General features: G+C 40.8%; 2 protein-coding genes across 5 annotated transcripts in view; one reads left to right on the forward strand and one right to left on the reverse strand.

Moving 5' to 3' along the window:
* NEK5 (NIMA related kinase 5) overlaps positions 1-5722 on the forward strand; it is a 62644-nt gene extending 56922 nt beyond the window's left edge. The window contains exon 24 of the mRNA XM_082602554.1: positions 5450-5722. Within this exon, the coding sequence (XP_082458680.1) occupies positions 5450-5711 (262 nt within the window). The 3' untranslated portion in view covers positions 5712-5722. The remainder of the gene's footprint in view (positions 1-5449) is intronic.
* A 19-nt stretch (positions 5723-5741) lies between these two features.
* On the reverse strand, positions 5742-23458 carry ALG11 (ALG11 alpha-1,2-mannosyltransferase). Of its 4 annotated transcripts, XM_082602557.1 has the most exons (6): positions 23380-23458; positions 18326-18556; positions 14238-15169; positions 11014-11216; positions 10153-10207; positions 5742-6331 (listed from the first exon to the last, which is right to left on the reverse strand). In XM_082602557.1, exons 1-5 carry the CDS (start codon positions 23421-23423, stop codon positions 10199-10201), a joined length of 1419 nt encoding a protein of 472 aa, XP_082458683.1. In that variant the 5' UTR covers positions 23424-23458; the 3' UTR covers positions 5742-6331; positions 10153-10198. The 4 variants fall into 4 exon arrangements, with proteins under 4 accessions (XP_082458683.1, XP_082458682.1, XP_082458681.1 ...); XM_082602556.1 differs by having other exon boundaries at positions 5742-10207; XM_082602555.1 differs by having other exon boundaries at positions 5743-6331; positions 10153-11216.
* Positions 23459-25804: the final 2346 nt, after the last annotated feature.

Genomic DNA, 25804 nt, shown 5'->3' on the forward strand with positions numbered 1-25804 from the left:
ACACTTCCACTGACAGGGTATGGAAGTGCCTGTTTCCTTGTACATTACCTTGCTCGGTGTGTTACCAAACTTACGGATCATTGCACAGTTGATAGATTTTAAAATGACATTTCAGGTTTGTTTTAATTAGCATTTCTTTAATGAGTAAGGTTGCCTTTCCATATGCTTAAGATCCATCTTTATTTCCTCCTTTGGGAATCAATTTTATTTATAGCCTTAGTCATTAAAAAAATTTAGGCTATTAACATTGTGTTGATTTGGGGAACTTTTTGTATTTTAGGGAAATTAGTCTTTTAGCTGTAATATGTTTCAAGAATATTTTCCCCAGTTTTTTGTTTGCTTTTTGATTGTATTTATAGTGACTTGTCCCATGAGGAAATTTCTTACTTTTGTCTACTTAATCAATTATTTAATAAGAAATACCAGAATTTTTGTAGTACTTTTATGATTTGATTTTCTATTTAGTTAAATATTTTGTTCATCTTGAATTTTACTTGTACTGTAAAGTGTGGCTCCAACTTAATTTTTTCCCCAAATAACTCCTTACTATTCCAACACCATTTATTGAAAATCTTTATTTTATTTTTTTTATTTTTTTATTTTTTATTTTTTTCCGTACGCGGGCCTCTCACTGTTGTGGCCTCTCCCGTTGCGGAGCACAGGCTCCGGATGCGCAGGCTCAGCGGCCATGGCTCACGGGCCCAGCCGCTCCGCGGCATATGGGATCCTCCCAGACCGGGGCACGAACCCGTATCCCCTGCATTGGCAGGCGGACTCTCAACCACTGCGCCACCAGGGAGGCCCCGAAAATCTTTATTTTTGATACCAATTTGAAGTGCCGCTTTTATGATATACAACATTTTTATGTGTATTTGTATCCAATTCCTATTCTTTCTAATTATTGTATTATAAACATGTTTATGTTTTATTGTTTGGGGGGGCTTTCCTTTTTCATAGTTTTCCTGTCTAGTCTTGTTTTTCCATGGGACCATTAGAATCAACCTGTCTAGCAAATAAAGGAGGGAGGGAGGAAGGAAGGAGGGATGGAAGAAGGAAGGGAGGAAGGGAGGAAGGAAGAGAGGGGAGAATTTTCTCAGCCTTCTTCCTTTTTCTCCTGGTCTCTATTATTGCTGATGTGAAATCTGCTGTCATCTAATTGTTTTTCCTTTATAGATGTGCTAACTCTCTCCCTAGTACTTTCATAACTTACTTTTTCTTCTTTCATTCTTGTTTTGCTATGATATCTCTAAGTCTGGATTTATCTTTTATCCTCCTTGGTTCACTTTCTTCTGAGAACTCATGACTTTCTTTAGTTCTGGAAATTTTTTACCTATTATTTCTCCAAATATCGCTTTTCTTATTCCATCTTGGCTCTCCAATTAGATAGATTCTAGAACTTCTCAATCTGTCCCCAATAACACCTAGTTGTACTTTCATTTTTTTTAAAAATATATTTATTTATTTAGGCTGCGCCGGTTCTTAATTGTGGCATGCAGACTCTTAGTTGCGGCATGCATGCAGGATCTAGTTCCCTGACCTCTGGCCCCCCTGCCTTGGGAGCGTGGAGTCTTGCCCACTGAACCACCAGGGAAGTCCCTTTTCATATTTTTTATTCTTTGTTTCAATCTAGGTGAATTCTTGAATACTGTTTTCCAATTCTCTCTGGGTATCATCTATTAGGTTTTTAACTTAAATGATTACATATTTCCTAATATTTATAATTATTTGTTCTTATATTTATATGTTCTTGTTTCCTTCTTGCATAACTGTTTCCCATAATTTAAAAACATTTTAAAATGTATGTTGTGCTTTAATTTCTCTTGTTGAGCATACTTACTTTAAGGGCTTTATCAAAATCCTCTGTTGATACCAATTATAAACAATCTATAATAAAGAATAGAAGAGAGTTTTATTCAAGCAAAACTGAGAACTATAGACCAGGAGTGTAGACTCCACCAAGGAAGAAGAAAGCCCTCTGGAGAAGCATGGTTTTCAGTACAGTCTTGTATCTTGTCAGAACAAAGAACAAACATCAAATATGACAGGGGTACCTTCCTTCAAGGTTTCAAGAGACATTAGCACATACACAGCGAGTCAGCACGACCTTGGTGTCTGGGAAAGGACCCTCATCTTTGAAGGGGTATTAGCATTGGTGTCATAGGAACAGGAATCATTTATCCTTATCTTCAGAGTGGACACTTTTTAAAAAAATTTATTTTGGGCTGCGTTGGGTCTTTGTTGCTGCGCACGGGTTTTCTCTAGTTGCAGCGAGGGGGGCTACTCTTCATTGTGGTGCGCGGGCTTCTCATTGCGGTGGCTTCTCTTGTTGCGGAGCACGGGCTCTAGGCGTGCGGGCTTCAGTAGTTGCGGCTCCCGGGTTCTAGGGCACAGGCTCAGTAGTTGTGGCGCACGGGCTTAGTTGCCTCATGGCATGTGGGATCTTCCCGGACCAGGGCTTGAACCTGTGTCCCCTGCACTGGCAGGCGGATTCTTAACCTCTGTGCCACCAGGGAAGCTCCCAGGGTCGACACTCTTTAATGGTTAAGGCAGATGTACAAGTGTGTTTGGCCATAAGACAGGCTGTTCCAGGTCACATAAAGTATAGGCCAAATCATGTATAAGCCAGAGTGACTTCCCCATACCCCAATATGTGAAAATTTCTTCCAATGCCTCCATAAAAATAATTTCATCGCAAGTTAGTTCATGGTCCAAATTAAGAAAAAAATTTGTTGCCCACCCTTCTTACCATTAGATTTATTCTTGTGTTTTGGAATTTTAGTTTGCAGGCTCATTCTGTTTTGGAGGTTCTTTTGTATTTTGTGGGTTTTTTTGGTTTTGTTTTTAAAATTTTCTTCCCTCCTTTCCTATCTCTTGGCATCTCCTACATATCTGACAGGTTTTTGCTTTCTTCATTGGGTTCCCCTCCATTCTTCCTAAATGTAACCCTTGAAGAGCTGCTCTTCAGTGCAAGGGTGGTCTAGGAAAAAAGCTCAGTAATGTGGCTTGTCTGTCTTGGCTCAATCTCTGGGAGAAAAATACTTCCTGAGAAATTTATAACCATGGATTTGTCTTCACTCAGATTTGGAGTTTGAATTTACAATACGTGGATGGTCTAGAAACATGTACATTAAAAAATTAACATTAAAATTAGCAGTAAGAGATTGTAATACTCTGGGATCTCTAGAAGAAACACATACAAAACACTCTGGAGGGATATAGCCTCAATCCAGGTTACAGTGAATTTCTCACTAAAGCACTGCTGAAGATGAGCTCACAAAGATTAAATCCACTATGAGAGACAGCAAACATAACAAATAGCTAAATTAGGTCATAAACAACTTCAGATAATATTATGAGTATTTAATATTTGTATAATAATTACTATTGTATATTTAAAATTATTTAATTAAAATAAGAAAACATGAGAAAAAAGGTCTATCAAAAAAGAACAGAAAGGGGCTTCCCTGGTGGCACAGTGGTTGAGAGTCCGCCTGCCGATGCAGGGGACACAGGTTTGTGCCCCAGGCTGGGAGGATCCCACATGCCACGGAGCAGCTGGGCCCGTGAGCCATGGCCGCTGAACCTGCGCGTCCAGAACCTGTGCTCCACAACGGGAGAGGCCACAACAGTGAGAGGCCCGCATACCGCAAAAAACAAACAGACAAAAACACGAAGATTTGATAATCAACCAATAGAACTGAACGTGAAAAAAACCTTCCAATAGAAATTAAAATTCAGCAGTTTAAAAACAGAATAGATAGAGTTAATGAAGGAATTAGTAACTAGAAAATAGATCTGAGGGGGAAAAAATGATCGAAAATGTGAAAGAAGTGTTAAGAGGCATGAAGGTGCAATGTATATCTAAAAGGAATTCCAGAAGAAGAGAATAAATCAAAAGCAATATTCAAAGCAATTATAGCTGTGAACTTTTTGTAATGATTGAAAGCCACGAATCATGACATCTGGGAAATAAAAGAATCATCAAGCAGGACCAATGAAAAGAAATTCACACGGACATATTATTACGTTGTAGAGGAATGGAGACAAAGGCAAGATTTTGTGTAAGCACATACCCGAGTAATGGCAGCTTAACACATGGGAGCTATAATTACTGGTCCACCCCGAATTGATGATCTCCAATTTTAGGGGAGTCCTCTGTGATACCTAGCAATCCTATGCCTGGTCAGCTTCCCTCCAAACCCTCAGTCGTGCACACTCACCCCATCCACCTTGCTCTCAGCACGTGCCCTGCCTTCTACTTCACAGAGGGGGTGTTTTGTTGGTGGAATTACCTCTGTTGTGTAGATCCATGAATTTTTTACACATGCGTCCTTGACTCCTTCTACCTCCCTATCTTCCTTCTCAGAGGAAAGCAGTCTCCCTTCCTGTTGAAAGCTCCTCCTTACACGGGTGCTCTAAGTCCCAGCCTTTTCTCAGTGACCACGTTGCTATCAATTAATCTACCTTTCTCCTGTATTTTCAACATCTCTTACTTACTTCCTCTCAGCTTATAAACATGCCCAAATCTCTCCCATCGTGAAAAACACCAAAAAACCCCATTCCCCTTATGTTCTTGAGATAATACTGTCCTTTCAGAGCAGGGCTCCCCTCAGAGGAGTTTTAGCTCACTGTCATCACTTTTTCAAACCTCCCATTGCTTTCTTGGTCCACTATATGATGGCTCCGGCTGCAGAGAACTCTGAAATATTCCTGCAAAGGTCATCTATTACCTTGAAATTGCCAAGTCCAATGATCATTTCTCAGTGCTCATCTTATGTGACTGCTCCCTCTCTCTGGAAATTCTCTGCTCCCTTGGCTTCCATGACGAACACTCTTGGTTCCTACCAGCTCCTCCTAGGTTTCCTTCCTTTGCCCCTTAAATATCCGTGATCTTTGAGATAGTTTTCTTGGTCTCTTCCCTTCTTCTTTTCTAAAAGCATCAGAGTTGCAGCCTTAGACACAATTTCAATTCCTGGTCCTACTAATTAAGAGCTGTGAGACCTTGGGCACTTTTTAAAAACCTCTGAGCCCAGCTTCTTTATAAATTGATGATGATATTGTCCACCTCAAGTGTTGTTATTAGTAGATGAAATATACTATGTGTAAAGTGCTCCAGGGCAGTGACCGGCACATAGGAAGGGCTCAATATATGGCAGCCGTCTTATTTTTTTTTTCTTTCTCTTCCCTCCTCTTCTTTTAAACTAAGAGTAGATGGATATTAATAAATATAATAAAGGTTATTGAACACAAATCCAGCTAAACAGAATACTGATTCTCCCAACATTAGTTGTGCACCATCCTTAGAGAAACCAGACTGATATGATAATTTATTACCTGGGTGAAAAAGCTGGTCAAGTGGGGGTGGGGCATGAGAAGGGACACTAATTTTCACATGTATTCATTCGGGTTTTGATATCCCAAAGTTGATTTTTACTGCTTATTATTTCAGAAATTTTGAAGAATCTGAAGATGAGTTGAGAAATGAAGTAGTAGAATCCCTGGAAAAACTCTCTACTTCCACAGAGGCAGAAAAAAGGGAAGAGGTTTCCAGTTCCTCTAAGGATGCTGAAAAGAGAGAGAGGATAGGCATACAGAAATATGCAGAATTAAATGAAGGTTTGGAGAGTATTTTTACTCCATCTGATGACAAAATTTGTATTGTTGATGAAGACCCAGGAACATCAACCACCAGTCAAAATATACAAGTGTGATTATTGAACTTTTTCTTAAGTAACAAGTTAGTATCTATTACAGTGTCTCTTCAGGAACAGTCATAAATATACGTTTATTGTAAGGGTTTTCCAGTAATCCCAAGGCTTTATTAGTTTTCTTCTCAATTTAGACAATAGGACTAACTTCTGAATGTAGAAATTAATACTTTTACGCTAAGAAATCTTTCAGATCATGTGTGGTTGGCAGAGTAATGTGGCTCCCCTCAGCCCACACGCACCCAAAGATGTGAATATATTTTTACCTGGCAGAGGGGAATTAAGGTCGCAGATGGATTAACGTTGCTAATCAGCTGACCTTAAAATAGGGAGGTTATCTTGGATTATTCAGGTGGGCTCAATGTAAGCACAAGAGTTTTTGAAAGTAGAGAAGGGAGGGAAAGGAGAGAACCAGAGAGGTGGCAGCTGAGAGGGATTCAGCTTGATGCTGCTGCCTTTGAAGATGGAGGAAGGGGCCACAAGCCAAGGAATGCAGGCAGCCTGCAGAAGCTGGGAAAGGCAGGGAAACGGACTCACGCCTAAAGCCTGTCGAAGGAATGCAGCTCTGCCAATGCCTTGGTTTTAGCCTACTGAAATCCACTTTAGATTTCTGACCTGTGGAACTGTAAGATAATACATTTTTGTTGTTTTAACTAAGTTTGTGGTCATTTGTAACTAATGATAGAAAACTAATATACAAACTCATTCATTTAAAATAATCTGTCGTTTTATAAAACCATGACTTTGAAATTTCTTAAGGTATACTGAACATGCTTTTCTGAAGCTGATGTTGACACTTACAGGAGTAAGGTAATTGAGCAAGGAGAGGAGCAAGGCATGTCAATTATGTACCAAATAATAATTTTATTGTTTCATTGAATTATTTTCTAATAGTTTCAAATGTATAGATTATAAACTTCTGGAAGGCAGGGACTGTATCTGGTCTTTGTTTCTTATGATGATCTTTTTATATATAGTGCTTAGCACCATGCTAAAAATGTTTCTTAACTGAGTAAGTAAATACTAATACAATTTCCTCATTAAGACTGTAAGCTCTTTGAGGCAGGAAACTAGACTTAAACTTTTTGTATTAATTATAACAATCCCAGTGTTGAACATGCGCCTGGAGCTTAGCAGATATTTGTTGTACCTGCTGTTATGAAGGACAAGAGTGGTTATATGTAAGTGGTAGAATTCGGCCTGAAATATCTGGTCTATAATGAAAATAAAACTGAATTGGCACATTGATGCATTGCTGAACCAAGTAAACAAAGATGAGGAGTGGTTGGTTAAATTATTCCTAAGGTCTGCTTAGCATTTACATTTGGTATAATATTAAATGTGGGACATGTAAGTATCAAGATTTCCCTAACTGGGATGTGTCCAGTCTTTTCTATCTTTATTTTCCTGGTTATGTCTGAGGGGCTGTTCTTCCAACTTGGTGTATAGAGTACATTCTACTCTTTTAGGGCTCAGTATGGTCACATCATGAGGCTAAGAATATTTAACAATTTCTCACCATTATGTTAGTTTCAAACTAGGTAACACATGACCCTGAGGGATTGAAGCATCTTTAATTCTACAGCTCTTTTAGTGGTCAGTATATACATGTTTAATTTACTTTCAGGACATTATCTGGTTCAGACACTGAATCTGCCGGTATCATCCTCATTCTAAACAGTACCTGAAAGCATGGAAAATGAAACATGGTTCCTGAAAAATCCCAAAGATCAATTATATACAGAAAAAAAAAAAAAAAAGGAATGCTTAAGGTCAGTGCTTAAGAATAAACATGTCAGGTTTGCTCCAATAACAAGATGCTTGGCTAAAATCTCCTTTAGGTAACAGCCACCCACCCTTTTCATTCATTCTAAGATTTTGAGTTCTTTGCTGTAAATTAGGAAGTATTCAATGTGATAAGTATGTGCATCTGCAAGGTTTTTCAACCTGCTCCAGCCCAATTCACCTTACCTATCTTACACACACTGTTACCTTAATCATGTTCTTGAGGCCCAGTTCTGATTGCTTTACTCTGGTTTTAGGCTTGGCTACATCTGTTAAATTGAAACTACTCATCAGACTTGCATATGTCTTTAGAATAAATTTTGTTAGAAAAATCATGTGTTTTGGTAACTATGTATATCTATCAACTTGGTCATTCTTTAAATAGTACCAAGAAGGGTTCCCAACCCTTCACCTCCCTTCTACGTGTCTTATAACAGCTATGCACGGTCCACGAGAGCACAGAGCACTAGAGTATTGGGACTGAGGCTTCTCCAAAGCCAAGGGTGGCCTTAATTAGGGTGGGGAAGCAGGAACAGTGGGTGAGGTAGGGCAAGTTACATGGGCATAATTTGATTCCAGTAATGTGCATAGCGTCTTGTTGTGGTTTAGTGGAAGTAACTGTTAAAAAAAGTTTTATTGGAGTACAGTTGATTTACAATGTTGTGTTAGTTGCTGCTGTACAGCAAAGTGAATCAGTTATACATATGCATATAGCCACTCTTTTTTTAGATTCTTTTCCCATACAGGTCATTACAGAGTATTGAGTATACTCGAGTTCCTTGTGCTATACAGTAGTTCTTATTAGTTATCTATTTTATATATAGTAGTGTGGGAAGTAACTTTTTCATTGTACCCGTTGACATATTTAGCAGACACACCTTCACTTATTTATTCATTAAAAAAAAATCTATTAAACCTGACAACCTATTCTTGGGTACAAGAGGCAAAACAGTTTTGTTTTGCCTTTAAAAACTTTTTTTCTTTCTTTAAAAAAAATTCTGGGCATGTGGAGCTTGGGAATATTAGCAGTAGATAATAAATAATTCAGAATTGGGAGACTACATGAGGGGTATAAAGGCACTGTACTGGGAAAAGTATCTAAGATAATAAAACCACTTCTTTAATCTTATTTAGATATAGACTTTGTACCTATTAAATCTAAATCATATTTAGATACAAATAATTACTATACAAAGAACATGTAACATGTAGTTTGTTATGCACAACTGGAAATAAGAATGTGAATCACCACTGCTGTAGGTTCAAAACAGCATGTTTGGACCACTCAAAAGCAGTGTCTTACAGGAATTAACAGTCACTCAATTCCTCCAGGCAGACAGTAGCTGACATATCGCTTTGACATTCTTCATGGTATCAAGTACTCAGAAACAAACAAACATTTAACACCACATTAGGAACACTGAAAGGAAACATATATGCAAATTTTCTAATGATAAGTTTGTGATAAATGAAAATCATTTTGAAGAAATTAGCTTAAAAATGTTTTGTGGAATTTCAGAATCCTTTCTTCCTTTCCTATATCCTCTACTTTTGCTCTGTCCATTTCAATTTCTTTATCTTCAGTCCCATGATTTTCTTTGGGTAGATGGGTAGGCTGAGTGGGCAATGGTAATGAATCTTGCTTCAAAAACTAGCTATAAGATAAGAAAAAGCACCAGGCTGGGGGTCAGAACCCCCGGGTGGTAATCCTGATTTTGTCATTAAACAACTTTGTGATACTGACAGAATCAAAGTTCTTTAAATTGTTCCTGTCTGTAAAGTTGAAAATAAGAGAAAATTGGACTAGAGAATTTGTAGGGCTCCTTCCAGCTCCAATTTCCACCAGTTTTTCTTTTCTAAATTGAATACTCTCCAACACAAAGCTACTTTGGTGTGTCAGAACATCCCAGGACTCTGTTTTGGTACTTTTTGATCTGATGAGAGAAGATGGCCTGCAGACGAATCAATAATGTAATTGGAAGCAGATAACGAAGCTGGGTGGATTGATGAATGGACAAGGAGACTGGAAAGGAAAAATGTACCTCTTTCACATGCCCCTAGCACAAAGGTGTATCAGACTGTGAAGGAGGTCAATTTACTGACCTAGAAGGAAGTGATTATGTATGCAGAAAATGTCAAAAGTTATAGTCTCAACAGCCATATCTGCACATGTACATATTCACTTTTCCATGCTAGTTATTCAGGATAGGAGTCCTGTTAAATTATACTGATTCCTAATTACTGGCTTAGTAACAAGAATCTACATAGGATCCGTAATGCATTGATAAAGATAGGATTCTAGATGACATTTACTATATGTTGTTACCTTTAAAGTAACTTTTACAATTTTCAAAGTACTTTCACATACTTTCTGTGTTCCCTGTTTTCATTACAACTATGAAAGGCAGTGAGGACAGCCATTACCATCTCCAGGTTACAGAGAAAGAAGCTGACACTCAAAGATTAGGGAGCAGCTTTAGTGTCAAAAGGTCAGATGTTTGTAAACGATGCAGCTGAGGTCAGGTCCGGCTATTCTACCTGCTAGTCCAGTGCTCTTTTCAAAAGGCCACCTCACTATCTTACAATGCATGATGCTGATTAGAGAGACCATGTGGATGGATCCAAATATTACATCTTCAATATCAGAAAAACAACTTACCGTGATGTTCTGACTCAGACCTCTTGAATGACTTCAAAAAGCTGACTCATAGCCTCTGGGACATGAAAATGTTAAGGGATAATGAGAGGTCCATAAAAATGTACTGACAGCACTCAACATAAAGCTATTTTCCCAAATACCCAGTTAATGGAAAGGATTACTGGCAGTACCCTGGTCTCTACATGCCCACACACACACAGAGCAATCACAGTGAGCCTGTCTTTTGACTACATGCTTTTAGAACATGATTAAGTCTGCTTAAAGTTTTCGTTCTTTTAAGAGGATCATTAGATAGATTCAAAAATTTTATCCACAATATTGCTTGAATTTAAACGTACCAGAATTTTTCTGTGTTCCAAAAATGTCAAAATGATTCTAAAGTACTAATCAATTATCAATCACCCATTTTTCTTCCCCAGTATTTCCTTTTTTCTAAAAGGAAATTCTCTTTCCTGGTTTCTAAAGTAAAGTGATTTGATAAATAGGATTTTAAAAATATGGATTATACCAAAATAAAGATTGTTCATTTTTTTCTTTCAGACCCATATTTTTCAGAATTTGAGACCAAACACTAGTCTAAAATTTTTATATTTAAACTATATAAGGTTACCTTTTCCATTTAGGTAATTTTGCCTGTTTCCACCGAAATAAATACCTTGGTTATATACGTACTGCTGAGGGCCTTGCTTAGACTAACTTTATTACAATAGGGAATGAGTTTAGAAAAATATTAACATATGAAGGTATCTAACCATTTTATATAAAATATCTCTAGTTTGTACGGATATGGAATTACTGAAATAATTTTTCCACAGACATTAGGAATGTCACTTCAAACTCCTGATCGGAGAATCTGCTTACAGACGCACGAGCATTGTTCCTGATCTGGAGTCTCTTTTCCGCAGACATGGAAAGAATATGGGCCATAGTCTCAGCATAGTCTTCTTCACTTTCAGCCAGAAACCCAGTTCTCTCGCCTTGGTGAGGAACGACAATGTCGAGCTTCGGGCCCCCTGAGTTGTGTGCAAGGACAATCGTGCCGGCTGCCATACACTCAACAATTCCTGAGAAACAGAAATCATGTCGTCTTTTAAGTTTCTGAATGTGTTCGTAAGAACAAGGATGAGCAGAACCCATTACAAATTTTAAGATTCCCGGGCGATTTAAGTAAACGTATGCCTACAAATGCACTCGTTCAACTTCCCTGGTGAAAATAAAATAATTTTAAGTTTTTTAGTTATCAAAGCTTCATAATAATGCTACTTGTCTTTACTAAAACAAACAAGTAGGTAGAAGAATAGTCTATAAAAAGTAAATATACTGCAGATAATAAAGCAAAGAAGACTAGAGAATGTTATTAGCAAGATGGTAGGTAACTAGTAGGATATTAAAAGATAAAAAGGGGTAAAAAAAGATATCAAAAACATTAAAAGTTGAGTATCGGTGTTTTAATCTCATCAAAAGAAAATCTCTGCTGTGACATTTTTCGTGATAGGTGAAGCAGTCCATTGGCCAAAGTGTGTCTATTTGTCTTCCTATTTGTAAGATTGTATTTAATGATATTCTTTTCTTTGTCAAAGGCTCTAACTGCAGGCGGTGCTATTTCTTGTGCCCAAGAATGTTTCTGAAAGTTGCATCACTAATGACGCTTGCCGAGTTGAGTGCACAGAACGCTTCTCATATCCTATTCGAGTTAGTATCAAGCACATGTGACTGCTTTAGGGTGAGGCTGTGGTACAGAATGCATAAATTTTGTCCCCAGGAAATCTGAGACAAGGCAGGTGCTGGATGGGGTTCTTTTCCGATTCCACGAGCTGTGTTAATTCTATCTTTGATAGGCCTTATGCTTGAATACACCAGATGTCTAATCAATAAATTATTTTCATGCTCAGAATTTCAGGGTTATTGTTTTTTTTAGAATTTCAGGTTTTTGTATTCTAGCACAGGTTGGTCTTATTTCTTACTGCAAGAAAACTTAACAGCAATGTGATTTAAGGTTTTGTTGTGTTTTTTTAAGAGGGGGATGTGAATGATTTAATTCATGGGTACTTTTAGAACCTGAAAGATAATCCCATTGCCTTTATTTTTCTAATTAAAGAATTCCTAAATACTTTGAAATATAAAATATTCCTGAATTAGAAAAAAAAAGATATCGAAACCAAAATGTTCAAATTATAGCATTAGGAGAAAACAGGAAAAAAGTAAGCCATCTTCGTGAGGCACACTGAGTAAGGCTGGTGCTTTTGTAACCGCCTGGATTTCTGGCAAATCTGAGACAACTGTGTGCCGCCCGATAGCAGTGCTGAACTAAATGAAAGTTTTGATTAGCTTCTGCCAAATGATGTAGGTGAGGATATAAATTATTCTAGCCAGCCTTTCTTACCCATGTTTCTAGAGAGAACTAAGCCCTTCAGAAAATGATTTGGTTCACTGTTTTCTTACTTCTCCAAAGGATGGTACAGAGCTGGTATCATCCTAGATGCACAGGAGAGAAGGTAAATCATTAACAACTGTTTCTTCAACATGGGCGAAATCTCTATAGAATTTTCTGCTAATGCTTTAATTTGAACTCTTATTTGAAAAATATGGATTACACCATAATATTCCGTTCCAAGCTGGATACCGTTCCTCTGTACTTTCTTAGAGACTTTGACCTAATCAATTTTACCCTCTCCCTCTAGAATCTTCCACTTCTCCCTCTCTACCGGCCCCTTCCTATCAGCCCTTAAGCTAGCTCAGACTCGTAAAAACAAAGTCTCCGTGAGGGCGCGCGCGCACACACACACACACCACCACCACCACCACCCCCCCACCCCCCCAGGTCACAAGTCCGCCCCTGGCCAGTGTCTCTCCTTCCATCTCCCCCTCAGGGCCAGCGTGGGCTGCGCTCACCAGCTCCACTGGCTCATCTGCGCTCAGCGCTCCACTCGCCCCCCACCAGTGACCCTCACGCCCACTCCTCTGTCGACACTGCTGTCGCCCAGGTCGCCCCCCATGCCCTCATCTTGCCCAGCATCTGGGCAGCACTGGAATCTGTCGCCCTTTCCCTTCTTCCCTAAACCCTCACTTCCCTTGGTTTCCATGACTCTCTGCCTGGTTTCCTTCCTTCTCCTTCACTCGCTCCCCTTCTGCCAACTTGTGGCCTCTCACTGTTCTCAGCCTTTTGCACTGCGGGCCTCCTGTTGCTCTGCAGACTCCCCTTAGGCCAACCCGGTCCACATGCACGTCGACGCCCACCGGGCTGCAGTACCCGCCCGGATAACTCCGCAGCCTGTACTCCTGGGCCAGCTCCCTCTCCTCACTTCAGACTCACACGTACGAGGCCCGGTGGACACACACACGTCCCTCAGCTAATTCCACTCCACATGCTCGAAACTCAGCCCCTCACTGCCTCTCTCTTGGAGGCCTCTGTGGGCGAAAGCCACCACCATTCACACGGCTGTCCAAACTGAACACCTGAGGCCATTCCAGTAATGAGCACACAATCAATAAAAGAACCAAAAGGTTCTTCTGAGGAGCCTACCTGGAGACAGGGGCTCTCGGCCTTTGATGCACAACAGAATCACCTGAGGGGCTTTACCAAAACACCTCCACCTGGGCCCACCCAGAGATTCTGATGTGGCTCCTCGGTGGGATTAGCATGAGGCCCAGGAATCTGAACCAGCACATAAATGGGGTTAGGTGGGGAGAGAAAATAGAGTAGTTAAGAGCAGAGGCTGTCTGGATTCGAATCTGGGTTCTCTTACTGCGTGACTGAACTTAGGCAAGGTCTAAACTCTCTGTGTCTGAGTTTACAAAATGGAAATAATCATAATACCTATTAAGTGAAGTTCCAGAGAGAGTTAAATCAGATAATACTTGTAAAGACCTTGAGAGTGACCGCCACACAGTGAGTGCTCAATAAACATTAGCTATTATTATTGATTATATGTTTTACAAGCTCTCAAATGAGGAAAGCACACTTGGTGGACTCGGGGAAGAGACTGAGGACTTGCTGAAAACTTCTGGAATATTATCATTTTATCAAAATCACCTAAAATGTATATCTCATGGCACCAAACAAGTTGTTTACAGGACAAACTCACCAATCCCAAAATGCTCGTTCCACATGGTATGCAGACCAACTGTTGCTTCAGACAAGTAATTCTTTAATTCATCAAATGGAATGTTTATTTTAAATTCCACGTCTTCTTGAACTCCTAGGTCCTCACAAAGCCTTCTCAGTTGGTTTACCCTAAGTTCATCGTCTTGGTTACGACAACCTCCAATGAGGACAAGTTTCAGTGGAGGAAGTGACTCAGCCTCCTTTTTATTCAGCAATTTAGCAAAGGCTCTGATCTGCAAAGGATGATTCTTTTCAGGCCTGAACTGGCCAATCGAAATCAGTACATGTCCTGAGGTTGTCTTCTCCTTATGTAAGGGAATGTCCAGAAACGTCTGCACATCACAAGGTGGATAAACAATATTAGTGCAATTCCCAACCTTCCACAGTGAGAGAATATGGTTTAGCGTCCAAGAAGAATTGACCATGACGACATCACTGCAAGAACCAGCAAGCCCATATATAAAAGCAAATAAATAGTAGTAGATAAGCTTTACTTTGCTGAGAAAAGGATTCCTGGTGATGAAGGCTGCGTTGTTAAATCCGACATTTTGATTCTTCACTACAGAGAGCATGTCCGTGCTGATGGTGGGATAATGAACATAGCTTCCAACTCGGCAACAGCCTAAATACCTAAACAGAGGAAGCGTGAAAGCGTAGCCCATAGAATCGATGTAAACATCGGGAACACACTGCATCAGAGCTTCCCAGCCAAGAAAAATGGATCCCAGACTTTGGCCCAGCAGTGTGAAATGAGGATAGAGTGCGTCTTCCACAAGGTAGCGCTTCCTTAATAAAACAAACTTCACTGGGCAAGTTAATCTGATGTTAAATCTTCTGAAAGCACCTTCCAGTATCTGTTGACCACTGACATCAGCATCACCAGTATAAACAACATAAACTGCTTCAGGATACCTAAAACAGAATGTAACAGTTAAGAATTTCATTAGTTTAGGTTAAAATCAGTTTAGGTTGTAGATAATTATTTTCTCACAATCATAAAGCAGCTTATTTTTAGACTAAAAAAATATTTTCCACTGTTTTTTTACTGACTCCACTCTCTCCTGGGTCTTCCACTGCCCTACAACTAAAATGTCAGTCTTCCAAAGGAGACTTCTAGTTCTTTGCTTTTTCCTCCACTAAGAGTTTCCCTCCAGCAGACATCAACAAAATTACTGATTTATAAATGAGACATTTTCATTTTTAAGAAGTATTCAAAAATTTTGACAACTTTCTCAGCATTATAATGGTAATGAAATATTAATAAAATATTCATAAACAAGAGTTAAAATTCACTAAAGGTATCTTTAGATAGGATCATAAATGCTAAAGCATTAGTGTTTTTAATCTGAGAAATGCACAAAGGTTTTAAGCAAGACCTTGTGCCGGCATCACAATTAGATATAATTATAATGGAAATATGGAAAAGTACGTTCTTATGATTTTAACACTTTGGCCTCACTCTGGCTGTGTTTATGATTATTCTCTGAGTCATATAAAACATTTATTAACTATCTAGTGTGAGCTACTAGGTTCTAGAGAATAAGGGATGATGGAGAGTCTTTATCCTCAAGGAGCTCAGTCCAGTGGAGAGAACAGATATATAAACAAATAATGTGCTGTGTACTGATGAAGACCCCAGGGTGCTGTGATGTCTAAAGGATGAGCATCTAATCACTCCTCCCTAGCCCTCCTCCCAGCAACTAGATTGAGCCTTTTAAAAGGTAAAAAGGATGGTCATCTCTGGCAGCTTAAAGACGGCCACAAAATCTTTGACACTTTTCCCATTGAGAGGTGGATCTATGTCCCCTCCCCTGGAGTAACAGTGGGCTCTTGACTGCTTTTACCAATAGAATATGGCAAAAGTGACATTGTGCCAGTTTCTGGGCCCAGGCTCTAAGAGACTGGCACCTTTCTACTTCACTCTAAGGGGAGACAGCTGTCATGTAAGAAGTCCTGCTATCCTGAGACCACCATGTCGTGTGCAAGCCCAAGCTAGTCACACAGAGAGGCTGCTTGGTGACAGAGATGCCTGACCCAGTCATCCCAGCCCAGGAACCAGATCTGTGAGGGAAGAAGCCTTCCGACAACTCCAGCCCCAGCTGCCATCTAACTGCAACAGTTTGAGGATGAAGGATTCCAAACAGGGCCTGTCAACTTCCAAACCCTGCGTACTGGGCGCCACCTCCCTCTGGAACCCCCTGCCCCCCAACTCTCTCACTTGCTCAGCAGGGTTCAGCCAAACTGGATTCCCTTCTCTGAACAAGCCAGGCTCCTTCCAGTCTTAGGGGACTTGCAGCAGTTGCTCCCTCTGCTTTGAATTCTTTTCTCACTCTTACTGTCTTTTCATAAAGTGAGCAGGAGAGCGCATATTTAGAACATGGGCTCTAGGAACTCAGTTCCCTTGTCTGTCACAGGAGGATAACAGCAGCCACCTCACTAGGCTGTAATGAGGACTGAGTCACCTGACACGTGTGAAACACTTCGAACCATGCCCGGCAGACAGGAAAAGCTCAGTAAACGTCAGCTATTTTTGTCGGTCAGAATTTAGTTGTGCTATTTCCTCAGAGATTGTATTGTACCTAATTTACTCAGTCGAAAGGGTGGAGTCACTCTCATATTACCCTATTTGAATTTCTTATATAACACTTCTCACCATTTGATATTTTCCGTTTATTATCTTGTCTCTCTCTCAACTGAAATCTAAGGTCCATAAGAGGGACTTGATCTATCTTGTTCACCATTTAAATTCAACCCCTTAGAACAGTGCTTGATACTGGTTGGCCAAAAAGTTGGTTTGGGGTTTTCACAAGATGTTAGAGAAACCCGAACAAACTTTTTGGCCAAACCAATACACAGTAGGTCCTCCCTGCTTCCCCCACTCCCCAAGTATAAGGAGATTGAATGAAAAGTGTACTGTAGCTTATGCTGAGTCAGGAAAGACTTGTAGGACTTACCTAAGGAGAAAAAGGTTATTTCAGAAAAAAAGGAACACTAGATGCAAAGGCAAGGAATCTTGAGAGGGGGCGATGCTCCTGGGTCAGTGTGCTGGAGCAAAGTATGTGTGAGGGGACGGGAGGGATGAGAAACAAAATGTGGCAGGAGCAAGACGAAAAAGTATCTTCTACGTCATACTAATTATTTGGATTTTTTTCTCATCAGTCAGGTAGAGGAGTAATAGGGGTTGCTGGGGAGTACGAGTACAGATATCATGAGACTTGACCACTGCCCTCAAGGGTTATCTAGAGACAAGGCTAATGCACAGTGTTATGAGAAGGGAAGAACAGCATGGACTACAGTAGGAAGGCTTCAAGGAGGTGGGAATTAAGCTGGGATTTAAGAAAATTCTCTGGGTTTAGGCAGTTATGGGAGATGGCAGAGGATACACAGGGACGGTGGCTAGAAGCCAAGAAGGGCCAAGAATGTAGAAATGTAGAGCTAAGGGCATTACGTGGGAAGACTCTGAAACTGAATGAAGGGCCTGTGCCAGGAAGTAGGGTCGCCATGGAGGGATAATAGTTTTCCTCATATAATAAAACAATAATGAAACCTGTATTTTGCTGTGCCTTTTCTTTTCTTGTGGGATAGGGGTGGGGAGAAGGAAGCCTAGAACATTAAAAGATGTGTAACACCAAATGCTTTCTAACATGGTAACTTACTTAAGACTGTCCAACTGATAATGGTATCAAAATCAGAATCAAATAGATGCTTTCAGAGAGATTATTTCCTGTGTGCCACCACTGACTAAAAGTATTCAGGTTTAAAGTGCTTCACAGTACTTGGTATATTTCTGTTTATTATTCAATCTCTTCTCCACATACTCACTCAAGTTATCCCCACTAAATTATGCCATAAAAGGGCAGATACTTTCCCTTTCTGTTTCTTTATCATATCAAGTAAAATGCAGTAGGATATTGTAAGACAGGTTGGCATATGAGCAGTGTTTCCTTACTGAAGAATAGTTTTAAAAAGGAATCCCTGGCTATGACTAGAGAAAGATACATTCTGGGTGATGATTTTTTACAAAAATAGCAACAACATACCAAATTGTTAAGAAAGATGCATACCTACTTTTTCTGCAGAGCCCTTAAGGCACACCATAACACTCTTTCTCCTCCTCCGCCGGCGTTGCAGTAGGGATGGAAAAATGCAATCACCGTTTGATTTTTCCCAGTTTTGCTAGTTGAGCCCGACTTTTTCTTTCTCTGTAGCAGCAGTCTGATTCCCCAAAGGACAATGAGTAAACACACACATAAAACTCCACATACAATTAGCCCAGGGAAGAATAATGAATAAAAAAACCTGAAATGAGAGAGGAAGGAGGGTGAAAATGGATATAATGTCCATTAAAAAAAGAAAGGCTACAAATTAAAGTCTACTTTCACATAACTGCTTTATATATTAGCAGCAAAGAAAATTTTTATAGCTCGTGAGTCTAACAAAATACTCAGTTATTAAAATTCTAATGCTACAAAATATCTAATGTCAAAAATGCAGGTCCCCTTTAATCCCACAGCATGCTGGCAATTCAACGTACTTTTTCTTTTTAATCAGCAGTAAAAATCAATGTTGAGCCACCTTTCTCCTAACTCAGTATATGTGTTAAGGGATTAAAATAAATTTAATTATTAACCTAAACAAGATATGACTGGGAAAGGCATCTGACCCTCAAAATGACAATATGTAATCCAAAGAAATATTCCAGAGTCAATATTCCATAGTTAAAAGTTTGGTGAGACAGTAATCATCTTTATTATCTCACTTTGCCTCAAGCAGAATTTTTTTTTTTTTTTTTTTTTTTTTTTGGCCTTGCCATACGGCTTGTGGGATCTTAGTTCCCCAACCAGGGATCGAACCCGTACCCCTGCAGTGGAAGCTCAGCGTCTTAACCACTGGACGGCCAGGGAACTCCCAGGTAGAACAATTTTTGAGGGAAGGGGAATGGAGCTTAGATTTTTCCAGTTCAATTCTGAGTTTTGCATCTGATCTCTTTACATGACCCTGAAACCACTGTCTTCCCATGTGCCTCACTCCCACACTCACTGCTGCAAGGTTCTCTATTACTGCCAGGTCGACGGAGGCTCTGCAAAGGACCCAGGCCTGTTCACCACCATATCCCAATGTCTAGCATCATACCTGGCTGAGAAGGCAGTCAAAAAACATTTGTTGACTGAAAGCAAAACTTTATTACATCCTCAGATGTCTCTTTTTCTGCGGGGGGCGGGGGGTGTTTCAATACGACAAATGTGTCATACCGAAATGCAAGACTTTTAATAATAGAAACAGTTACCTTGGCTTTCTCACAACATTATGAAACAGTACTTCATGTGTGTGAGAATTTTTTTTTTTTAACATCTTTACTGGAGTATAATTGCTTTACAATGCTGTGTTAGTTTCTCCTCAGATGTCTCTTAAATTATGTTAAATTGTTTTTTCAAGGTATGGTTTTCTCATAGGGTTGGCTAATATAGCTGGTACCTAACCATTTTTTTTAATACGCTGCCTACCCTTTATAAAGGATTTGAGGGGCCTATAAGACATAAAAACAATAAAATACTAAAACTTAAATAATGAAAAGTCAAGACCAGGGAACATATACGGTTAAAGTATGTTGGGGCGTGGGGAGGGGAGTGGAGACGGGGGTGGAGGGCACAGAGATGCAGGCTCTAAATTTGTACACAGCAGTGAACAGCAGATTGGGTTCTGGGCTGCTTAGTGACAAAACCAAATAGGGGGATAGTCTGTGTAGTTACATAGTTTTCATTGTCCCTAAGTAGAAAACATACAAATTCTTTAGAGGAGTAAATATTTTATTGATATTTAGTTTTGAAATAAATTTCTCATGTGGGATTTCCTATTGTGAACAAGTCCGTTACTTGATGATTTGGTCTCAGGACACCTTTATACTCTTAAAAACTGCTGAGGACTCCATACAGTTTTTGTTTACACCAGGTTTCTCAACCACAGCACTACCGACAATCTGGACCAGATAATTCTTTGTTGTGTGCATTATAGAATGTTTAACTGCATCCCTGGTCTTGACGCACTGGATGCCAGGAGTATCCTCCCAAACAGGACAATCAAAAATAGCTTGAGACACTGCCAAATGTCCTGCAGGGGCAAAATCACCTCTGATTGAGAACCACTGTTACACTGATTATGTCTACCAATATTTAACATATGAGACATTAAAACTGAGAAACTTTTTAAAAATTATGAATCCATGAAAGAAATAAACCCATTATATAACATAAACATATTTTTATTTTAAAAAACTTATGTTTTCTAAACCAAAAAAAGTAGTAAGGAGGGTGTCACTGTTTTTAATGTCTGGCTTAACAGAAGACAGTGGCTTCTCATATGTGCTTCTGCATTCAATCTGTAATGATATGTTGTTCTGGTTCAAGTATATGAAGAAAACCCAGGCTCACTCACATACGTAGCAGGAAAAGAGAGGAGTATTTTTAAATGGCCTATTCTGGCTACTAAATCCTTCTGTAATACTATACCAAATTAGACAAGTGGCAATTTCTTAACAGTCAATTGCAACATGGAATCTGAAACCCTATCAATGCCCTTTCCATGCTCTGTTACACTGAAATCTATTGGTTTATCTTGCCCTTTGAATGGAACTTTTCTGTATGTGATTTTGTAACATTGTGACTTATTTGGGCAATATCGGTTCATGAGTTATGGAGAGTCTCCAAATGTTGACACATTTCTTTATACAATACCCCAAAATCACATTTGTTAAGATTACTACCCATCTCATCAGGAAAAATGTTTTAAGTATTGGAAAATGGTCAAGGTCAGAATGGCAGATACAAGTTTCCCAAAATTCTAACTTTCACTTGAAAACTCAAACTTTATCATTAGCAACAAATTCTGTCACTTGTTTTCTTTGTTTCTGGTTTTTTTTTTTTGGCTGCACACACAGCTTGGGGATCCCCAACCAGGGATTGAACCTGTGCCCCCTGCAGTGGATGCAGAGTTCTAACCACTGGACTGCCAGGGAATTCCCAGTCACTTGTTTTCTTTGAAGTGACAGGGTCAATCATTCATTTTCAGGAAAATATCTACTAAACACCCAAGTCAGTTTGTCTGTCAGTCAGTCTTTCAAATAAAAACTGTGTCCTGTAAAAAGTAGGTGTCTAATTCAACTTGCCATGTAGGCAATCATACTAGAGGTTTTCTTTGAGATAACCATTTCACTTCGGTCTGTCAAAGTGCTTTATGTGTTCCCCCCAATCTGTCATACAGAATATTAAACAGATAATGTACCCAAGGGTTGCGATTTAAGAAAATTAATAATTTTTGCCGCTTCATCAAGGACATTCTTAAGAAAAACTGGCTTTAGCCAGTGCATGGAGGTGAAACACAGTGACTACTGTACAGTGTGATGTCACTGCCTTGATGTGTGCAAAGTAGCAGCTTTATCCACCATGACTTTTGCACTATATCAGTGCAAATGCCAACAAAACGAACGTTATCCCAACATCATTGAAAAAATAAGTTTGACCTTGAGGACCCACTGAAAGGGTCTTGGGGATTTGCAGGGGTCTATGGACCACACTTTAAGAACCACTGCTGTAAAGGATGAAGAGAGCTTGATAGAAGTGGTAAGACTGGCCACTTAATGTTTGGAATGTATCAGTTCATAAAAGCCGTATTATCTTGGATAGTTAGCTTTCCCAGGACAAGACAAGAAGTCTGTTTCATTTAAAATGTAGCTGACTCACAGAATCCAAAGATTTTTACGACATTTCCTTCAAATGACTTAAGTGGGAAAATAAATGTGATAGGATTTTCAAACTCAACTATTCAACTGAAAATCAGGAAAAAAAAATCATATTAATGACTAGAGTTGAACCAGTCCTTTGTTCTGAGTCTGTTAGTTTCAAAGATACACATACAGGTTCTATAAAGAAATTTATTAAACATCCCACAGTACCTGCACATCAAAATTAACCATTTTAGAATTTGTTTAAATATAACTAAAATGTGTGCCATTAAATATTTATTCATATTTAAACACAAGACTTTAAAAAGATAACTGTAATCAACAGTGAATCATTCCATTCAGCAAACTTTTATTTAGTCATTATTATGTGCAAAGCAGGGAGTCTAGGATATTTCAAATGGCAGGGAAGAATATGAACGCTGTGAAAATAGACTTTCCTGTCCCAATGATTTAAATAATCATTACAGAATTTGAAGTAGAGGGGGCAATAATGAAGAAATAATACCTGAATTTTGGAGAGAATACATATACACTGCTATTCACGATGCTATCGTATTAATGATAAAATTTCAACCTGAACAAAAATATGTAAGTTTTAAAAGAGGTGTGTAGGTAGAACATACTAGGTCTTCTGTTTTACTAGTGTAAGTCAACACATGTAAAATACAGTAGTATTACAACAACAAATGTGGAAAAAAGGTCTGGGAGTTTTTTCACCAAAATGTTAACAATAGTTATCTCTGGATGGTAGCATTCCTGGAGACTTCTGTTTTGCTCATTTATTTCCTAACTTTTCTACAAGAAACAACGTATTACCTATGCAATGACAACAAGGTAGAAATATTTTATATAACTATTCTTACATCACTCAGAAAAGAAATCAATGGAAAATCAAGAAGAGGATTCAACATAAACTTGACATTTAAATGACATATGCTAACAACGACAGTTCTGGTGAGTGAAAGAAGACAAACTAAGACAAGAAAAAGGAAGACCCGGTTTCTTCTTCACCAAAAAGAACATGATAGATTGGAAAATGATTCGTGGCTCAACCATAAAGGACAGTGAGGAATGAATGCGAATAATTTATGACAGACGAATAGAAGTGCGAATAAGACAAAGAAAAAGCTAAAGCCGGGAGGGAAACTCGAGCCCTCAGCCAGCAGTGGGGCAGGGAAAGAAAACGCGGTAAACTGAGTCTTTAACGCAGCCTCTTTGTCTATCTAGAAGACCCCAAAGGGAGAGGAAACGGTCACTGGCCTTGAGAAAATAGCTTAGATTCGTGACAAGGAAAGCCCTTCCTCTCAAACATTAGTCGCACTGGGAGGACAAGTACAACTGCGGTACGGAAAACGCCTGCGAGCCCACACCACCCGCTCCTCACCTCAATAACTCGCACAAACACCAACCCCTTTCGGCGGCCGCCATCTTCCGCCGACCCACGATATCGGGAAGCGCTTCGTTGTTCCTCTTCTCTATTGGCTCCTGAGGAAGCGCGCGGTCACCCCCGCCTACACAGGGGCGATTTGCATTTCAATTGGTTGCTGATAGTAGCTTCCCACGGCCTTCCAGCCAATAGAATCTCCCGCGGGGGTGGAGTCGTTTTCGGCGTGGCGTACTCTGGCCCGGCCCCCCATGGGCGGAGCCATAGGGGGCGTTGGGCATGGGGAGGGCGTGGCCTGTGATGGACAGCCGGCTCTCCCGCCCTCGGCCCCCTCCCCCACTGAAGACCCCGCTCTGGCGCCCCCGCCCCCAGTCTAGAGCCTGCCGCCCGTTGGGGACCAATGGGAGGCTCTTGCGCGTCTCAGATCGATTTTCCAGGTGCGGAGTTCACTCCCGCAGCGGCTGCGGCATTTCGGACCCGCGGCGCGCTGGAGCCAGGCGCGGCGCTCCGGAGGGAGCTACGCAGAGCGGACCCGAAGCCGGCCCTCGCCACGCCGCACCTTCCCAGCCGGCGGTGGTCGAGCCTTGGGATCTGCATCTCCCGCCCTGGTCTACGCGGCTCGCCCTCCCTCCTTTTCTCTCCGGCGCACGCCCGAGGCTGAAGACCTCTGCACACCGGCGCGAGAGGTAGCGGAGACCCGGGAGGGGGGACGGGCCCGCCTCGCCTGGGTTTCAGCTCGGCCGAGGACGCTCGGGCACCGGCAGGCCCGTCTCCGGGTGTGGGTGAGGGTTCCCGGCCCACCCTCCCCTCTGGTGCTCATCCCTGCGCCCCTCAGGACCAGGGGCGCAATGGCGCGCAAGTTTGAATTAGCAGGTGGGATGAGGGCTGACGATTCCTCTCCTGAAATGCAGGTGTCGGTTCGGGTTAGAACCGAACCACGAGGATGCCACCCACTGCGCGCGCCTCTTCTCCCGGGGTTTTAACATCGCGCTTCTCCTCCCCTGACCAGGTGACCTTGGGCTCTGGGCTGCATCACAGAAGAAATTAGTTCCTCCGGGAGATGAAGCCTCAGCAGGAGAGACAGATTACAGATCGTGAAAAGGCAAGTCGGAGAGTGAGTTTCCTTTCCGGGACTCCGTGTGCGCACACCTGCCTGGAGGACCTTTCGCGCCCACCCGCGGTCCTTACTGTGTTCCTTGGTGTGCGCGGGGGAGGCCCGGCGCGTGGTTTGTTAGAACACCCTTTAGGAAGGGCATGCTATTAACTGTTTTTCAGAACAGTTTAAAACGCACCACTTTTCTGTTCGTCTGCTGTTGAGAAGTTTGATGCTGGAGAGGTAAAGTGAGAGTTGAGTTGCTGTGTAAGATGCCTGATTGGTCAGTACGATTAAATTAGCTACCTTGAAAAGTTATTCAAGAGTTGGTGCATAGACCCCTTCATGATCTATCCAGGTCCTGCAACGGTTTTTTGTTTGTTTTTGAAGAGCTATTTTGAGTTCATTTAAATTACGCAAGTAATACATTAGTGCGGCCTCTTAAAATGCAAACAGTACAGAAATATTTAGCACGAAAAGCAGATTCATTTTCCAGTCTTTTTCTGCTCATGTACATACATCTTCATTCATTCAGCAAATGCTCATTGAAAACTTAATATTTTTCAGGCACAGTTTTTTTTTTTAAATGCTTCCACTTTTAAATGTTTTATTTTATTTATTTATTTTTGGCTGTGCTGGGTCTTCGTTGCTGCGCGCTGGCTTTTCTCTCGTTTTGGCGAGTGGGGGCCACTCTTCGTTGCGGTGCGTGGGCTTCTCTTGTTGCAGAGCACGGGCTCTAGGTGCGCGGGCTTCAGTAGTTGTGGCACGTGGGCTCAGTAGTTGTGGCTCGCGGGCTCTAGAGCGCAGGCTCAGTAGTTGTTGCGTACGGGCTTAGTTGCTCCGCGGCATGCGGGATCTTCCCGGAGCAGGGCTCGAACCTGTGTCCCCTGCACTGGCAGGCGGATTCTTAACCTCTGTGCCACCAGGGAAGTCCTCAGGCACAGTTTTGAAACGCACAGTGGTTTTAACACGTATCTATCGTGTTAATGCTTATCTATATCTCCAGAGAAATCTTTAGGTTCTTGTGTGTGTGGTTATAGAATATTTGCTTGTTTTACATAAATGAGATCACGTAGTGTGTATTCTCCAACCTCCAGCCTTTCGTTGTTGTTGTTGTTATTTTAATTTATTTAATTTATTTTGGCTGCACCGGGCCTTAGTTGCGGCACGTGGGATCTTTTTTTATTTAGTTGTGGCATGCAAGCTTCTTAGTTGTGGCATGCATGTGGGATCTAGTTCCCCGACCTGGGATGGAACCTGGGCCCCCTGCCTTGGGAGCATGGAGTCTTACCCACTGGACCACCAGAGAAGTCCCCCTCCAACCTTCCCCCC

Source organism: Mesoplodon mirus (assembly GCF_964341445.2).
Source record: "Mesoplodon mirus genome assembly, chromosome: 17".
NCBI lineage: Eukaryota > Metazoa > Chordata > Mammalia > Artiodactyla > Ziphiidae > Mesoplodon > Mesoplodon mirus.

Coding starts and splice junctions, on each gene's coding strand:
- ALG11 (XM_082602555.1), bottom strand. CDS start 23,423: ATGGCGGCCGCCGAAAGGGGTTGGTGTTTGTGCGAGTTATTGAG. Junction 18,557..23,379: donor TGTTTGTGCGAGTTATTGAG/GTGAGGAGCGGG, acceptor CTCTCATTTCAG/GTTTTTTTATTCATTATTCT. Junction 15,170..18,325: donor TTAAGGGCTCTGCAGAAAAA/GTAGGTATGCAT, acceptor ATTCTGTTTTAG/GTATCCTGAAGCAGTTTATG.